This window comes from Artibeus jamaicensis, unplaced genomic scaffold, assembly GCF_021234435.1.
Source record: "Artibeus jamaicensis isolate MK-2021 breed Jamaican fruit bat unplaced genomic scaffold, CSHL_Jam_final scaffold_3222, whole genome shotgun sequence".
Taxonomy (NCBI): Eukaryota; Metazoa; Chordata; class Mammalia; order Chiroptera; family Phyllostomidae; genus Artibeus; species Artibeus jamaicensis.
In genome coordinates, this window is record NW_026522038.1 from 5100054 (window position 1) to 5106053 (window position 6000).

At 44.2% G+C, this 6000-nt stretch overlaps 1 protein-coding gene across 6 annotated transcripts in view; it reads left to right on the top strand.

Moving 5' to 3' along the window:
* The window catches only part of EGF (epidermal growth factor), an 89731-nt gene extending 84003 nt beyond the window's left edge, over positions 1-5728 (top strand). For 5 of the 6 annotated variants that reach the window (XM_037156209.2, XM_037156189.2, XM_037156226.2 and 2 more), the window contains 3 exons: positions 240-357; positions 3531-3692; positions 5603-5728. In XM_037156209.2, the coding sequence (XP_037012104.2) occupies positions 240-357; positions 3531-3665 (253 nt within the window). In that variant the 3' untranslated portion in view covers positions 3666-3692; positions 5603-5728. The remainder of the gene's footprint in view (positions 1-239; positions 358-3530; positions 3693-5602) is intronic. The other variant, XM_037156199.2, reaches the window with a different exon arrangement.
* The last annotated feature ends 272 nt before the right edge of the window (positions 5729-6000 follow it).

Sequence of the window (6000 nt, forward strand, 5' to 3'; positions counted from 1 at the left end):
GCTGCCCACATCTCACAGAATGTTGGAAAAAGTGAAACATTATCTGGGAACTTGTACAGAAAATAATGCCTTAAAAACCCAAAGTTATGTTTCCACATAGTTTTCTTAATATTTGTTCTCTCCCATGCATTTTAAGTACCTAAATTTCAGTAGCAAACATAATTGTCGTCCCTGCCCACCACGGAGCAGGCTACTCTTGTTTGGTTTTGAGACTGTCTGGCATTTTGGTTTGGCTGCAGGACTCAGAAGCTGCTATCGAAAAATCCAGAAAACCCGTACGAAGAGTCGAACAGAGAAGCGAGCGTTAGCAGGCCTGCAGACAGAGAGGCTGGGACGGCCTCTCGCCCCCAACCTTCGGTAATGTGACCAAAATACATAAAGAAATTGGCTTTGTACTAATCCCAGGGCATTTTTTCCTGTTCTTCTGAGTTCAGAGAGACCTGCAGCTGTCATAGCTTCCAGCAGGTGTTACTGCTGTTGGCACCACAGAGAGTGGGGTGGTCCCGGGTGGGTGCGGGGGTGGGGTGGGGATCTCTGCCCTGAAGTGAAAACCCAACAGGTGACAGTAGTGCCATAACTTAATGGCTACTGTAACTTAATGGCATGAGAAACTTGTGGAGTCTTTTCCCCCCTATTATGTAGTTTCTTCTATAACTTAGATTTGAATGTGTAAGCAAAAAGTCTTTCCCAATTTTTAGGTGATCCCCTTCGGATGGATGTCTTAAAAACCCAAGGTTGTTCTCCTAATTGTCTTCATATTTCATTTCTCACAAACATTTAAATCCCCAAACTTCAGCAGCAAAATCGTTGCCAGACTCGGCAAATCAAAAATACAGGACACCTAGTTCGATTCGTACAAATACCAGTGTTATATCCACTGGATGCGAGAATAATTTTCGAAGACCTTTCAGGGTTTCGATCTTATTTTATTGGCCAAGCTTAACCTGCGCAGGGGCGAACTCTCAGAGTGTCCGGAGACACGGTGCCCAAAAGGGCTGCAGATGAGAGACACGCTGAGCGCTTACAGCTAAGTCCTTATATAGGGACGAGCAAGCAAGCGTTGAACAGAAGCAGACGTGGCAGTTAGCTGTTTGCTGACAGAGACCGTGCGCGGGAACAGGGTGGGGTTTCAAAATTCAAAACTAAACAGATTACAATCTGCCTATCTTGCTCTAAGTAGGCCACTCACATGCCGCAGGCTGTCTGCTCAGCCTCTGTTTGAATGCTGTTCCTTGTTCCTGTTTTGCTGTGGTCAGGCTGTGTTGTCAGTTTCTCAGATCTCAGCACCAGAAGTGTAGGTTTAAATTCACATTTAACCAGGTGTCCTGTGTTTTATCCGGCATCAGTGTGTATGTACTCAGGTTCTGAATGCTTCGGATCACCCACCTCAGTCACTGAATGTAGAACACTAGAGGGCAGACTTGAGACAGGCTAAACACCTGAAACTTGGAATTTTTGTTTCCAGAAACCTATCAGAGATAACTTGGTTGGTTCACTGTGTGCTATTGGTATAATTTGCAGGATACGTCATGGGAGAGGCTAGAATATATGGCAAGTCCAAAAGGGATTGAAACTTGTGGGGAAGCAGGGGAAGGGTCTTAAGGAGAGATTATTCAGGGGCAAAGGCACGTTTGGGGGCCTTCCCTCACCATTCTGCCCACTTTCCTGCCTCCACCTCAGGTGATTCCCAGAGAATACTTTTGACTGACAAGTCATCATCTGTCCTGCCTGTTATAGGTATTCAGCATACCCTTATTTTATGGTTGAATTTGAGTATGGAAATACAGTAAGAAATACAACTTCTAGCCTTACCCTGCCACCAATTCGCTATCTAATTTTCAGCAGGTCACTTGACCCCTGCTTCATCTTCAGGACACCAAGGGATTTGAATTAGATGAGCCCTAAGTCTCCTTCTGTCTAGAGATTCCATGAGTGTGTGATTCTGGGTGAACTGAGCCCTAGAATGTCCTCAGTTCTTTGAGGCCTTATGACTCAGTGGACTTCTAAATTATTTCTAGATTGACTTATCAGTCTATGTTGTGTTTCATTCAGGTTTTGGGTGGCAAGTGTAATTCATCCGACTTCAATCATGGGTGAAGGAGGCACACAATCTGTGTATATCTCGCGGTTTTGTTTTGTTTTTTTTAAGAAATCCAAAGCACTGGCCGTTGTCCTGAGCGGCTTGTTGGCTCAGAGCTGCGGTCGGTGGCCTGGGGCTCCGGAGCGCAGTTCCCCGGTCGCCACCATAGGTTTTGCCGATGCCAACTGCTGCTGCCAAAATCAGCGAGAGCGGGGCAGAGCTGAGCGCCCAGACTAGGAGGAGAAGCCGCGGAAATAAATCTGGTTCTATTAGCGGCCATCCCATCTCAGCCAGAGATTCAGGAACCTCTGTTCTTCTCCCAGGGAGACATATGGTTGGAAATTTGCAGTTCAGAGGGCTGAGTTTGACTTGAGCCATAAATAATAGGTATGTGCCCATACACAGAGAGCCGTGTATTGATTTTGCAAAACAGGAGGGTGATTAGTGTTGTGGAAAATAAGAAAATGAAAACACGTGTTCAGGGGATCCACTCTTCCACCATCAACATATCCTCCCTAATCAGCTCCACTCATCACTCCTTTCTGCACTTCTCTCACAGAGAAATGTGAGCAAGGTTTTTATCCATCCCTTCCTCTTCATCGTGTTGCTGAGTTAGGGGTCCCTTCCTCTGGACGGCCCATTTCTGAACCAATCGAGCTTCACTAGCTGAAACCTGACCCTGGGCAGCCCATCCTCTGAGTCACTGATCGTCAGGGAAGGACTTCACTCCATCCTTTGTCCTGGGGTCTGGGGTCACTTCTTTTATCATTGATCTATGTTAATATCTAATTTATTTGGTGTGAATGTGAGCCAGTGAACTACGTTCAGCCTCCATGGCAAGTACCACATTGATTGTGCATAATACAAATAATAATAAAAATAATCATTTTGTTGACTGCAGGGAAATGCTTTCTCAGCCTGCCATTTAGAATTTTGGTTCCAGTGCTGTGCAACCATGGAAAAGCATTGGAAAGGACCCTACAAATAGTAGTTGCACTGTTAGTTATCACTACCCATGCATGACCCCAATTACTCAGACTTAGCAGCATGTTTAAATGAATTTTATTAACTGAACACACACACATTGGAAAAGTTAGAGCACATACATGTATGAGATACGATTTTTCTGGCCAATTGGCCATGGTTAGAACACGTACAGATTCTTGGATTGCTTAAAATAAAACAGCGCATGACCCAAAAGTTGGGATTTTGGAATCCGGATAGATTGTTCAGTAAAGGTATTGATAGGGGCTGGTTGCTTTAAATTAAATTTCCCAATTGAAACTAATTTTTTCATTAACCAGAGAAATAAATTTGACAGGGCCTTTCTTTCAGCTTTCAGTTTCCATAGGATGAACATGAGGAAGCCATAAACTCTGATTTCACGTGTGTTGAAATAATTTACGAGTTGTACAATGTTCTCTCTCTCCCTCACTTTTACTGCCTGTAGTTTGTGGTTGTGAAGGAGCACCAGGATCTCAGCAATGGGACTCAACCTGTGGCCCTTCCAGATGGCCAGGCAGCAGATGTCGGCCAGGTTTTCTCCCAGGAGCCAGGCCCATGGTTATCTTCACCTTCATCCTGAATGCCTTCCTGAATGATAAAGGTCTCAGTTAAGTACAGAAACAATAGTCAAATTGGATAAGCTATGTGAGCAGCTGTGCTGTACTGAAATGCCATTGAGCTTCAGAGAAAGGTATTTGGACTGGATTCCTGTTTTTAGTGAGGTTACTGTGTTTACTCAAAACTCTGAGCAAGCACACCGTGAGTTGACTCCTTATTTTGAGTTAGGGTGGGATTTGAGGTCATTCTTGAGGTTTGGGTTTATATCAGTAGCTGTAAGAATAACTCCAGGGAAATTGCCAGTGGGTCCTAGAAAATGTGTTTCATGTTGTAGTACGAAAGGTTCCTGTAAACTTAAGTTGATCAGGGGGGTTTCCCAGGGATCAGGGAGTGTTCAGGTCTTATCAGGGGCTAACCCTCAGCCGGACGCCTGGGCACCTGGGAAATCCAGCCACCCCCCCGGGAGGGGGCCCACAGAATCAATCCATGTCCTCAGGCTGTTCTGGAACTCAATCTGCCACAGGTAGAAATGAGTTGGATATGCTTTGACATGATACCTTTGACAGTTGTGTTATGCTAAGCTTCTTAGGCTTTAGTCCCAGATATCAAAGATCTGTTTCATAACTTAGAGAACAAGGTTGTATCAGAAGCCTTGAGAAAGGTACAGAGAAACTTTGAGCCAACAAAAATAGTTCATCTGCTGGTATTTAAGCTGCACTTATATTTTCTGATATTTGCCCTTCACAAATATGCTTACTACCATACTCTCATCAGATTTCCTTGTAGAGAGAATATAGGCCTCTTATTTTAAAAAATGTACTATAAATACACTGCTCATACATGTATTGCCATGAAATCCAATTCAGTAGAACTCCACTTTCTAATTTGAGGAAGACCCTGGATGTTAAAGTACACTTAAGAGTTAACTATTAAAATTACAGTAGGCCTGGCTAAACTTCCGCCAAGATGGAGGCGTAGGTTAAAATTACAGTAAATATTAGAGTATTATATACACTATTACCAGTATTGTTACCTCAATAATGAAAACATTCAGCATTTTCAAAAGTTGCTTGGATTTTGTTGTTATTAGTAGCATTATTAGAAAGTAATGGAATATCTTATAGTAACATACTATTTTTTCTTGAAGAGCTAAAAACACATAGTTCTTTGTTATAAAGGTAATCTACTTTAGAGACACGTATATTTTGCAAATTAACCAATGGGATAGTGATTTGACCAGAGTATGGTTAAATTCAGAAAAGAGCAAAGGACTCAGCTGAGCGCTCAGGAATAGATTGGACTACTTCTCTTTTTGCTCACTCGACTGCAAACAATCTGATCCATTCTCTGCGGGCCACTCATATAACTGTCTCCTGACATGAGTGATCACACCCCCAACATGTCCAGCTGTCTCGTAAATGCCTGTGGTGAAAGTGCACATAGCAACCGGAGGTGGGAAGAGAGTGGAGGATGAGATAAAAGATCAAGATTGGCTCTTTGCCCATTCCTTCCTTGCTCCTGGAAAACCTATTAAAACGCAGGTTATGTTAGTGGTGGGCCCATAGAACCATATTCATCGCCCTCAGCCACATCAGTTGGTGCAGGTTAAGTGCAGAGCAGCACAAGAGGGGCAGAGCAGCCTGCACCCAGGGGGTAGGAATGCAAGTGCGGTTGAAGCCTGAGCTCTGTGCTCAAGTCATTGTGGGCCAGATGGGGAGAGAGGAGACATACAGGGGATGCTAAAGAGCAATGTCAGGTAACACACAGTCCTCTGCGCCATCTCAGCCAACCAAACCATTTTAACTTTTAAAAAATCGAGTCCAGAGTGGTCTGGGAATGGGTTCATTTTATGTCGCATATTTCAGGCTTGTTCTTCAATTGCTACTACTAGAGTCTCCCTTGTTAAAGATTGGAAATGATGTGAATTCTAAAATTTCTTTGTTTTTTTCTAATACATAGGGTCAGTGCAGCCGACATCGCGGAGGAAGGAGCCCCAATGTGTATGGGCACAGAGCACAGCTGCGGCTTTCCACCATCCAGTGACAGTGGCTCTGGTCTCCAGAGCACGGAGTGTAGCTTGCCTCTCCCCTCCCATGGGGTGCGGCCCATTGCGGTGGGGGTTGAGTAGCCCCATGCTCTCTGGTCAGCTAACCCATTACAGCAACAAAAGGGCCCGGGTCCACCACACCAAACGAAGCTGACTCGGTGAAAACTGGGCGTTGGAAAAGAGCCAACTGTATGTGTGGACAGTAATACTTTGTTTCAGAAAGTAGAGGAAAGTACAAATTTGACTCCTCAATCTCTGCAACTAATCACCTGCTGAGCATCCTGGAAACAAATATAAGTTATATTTTTGC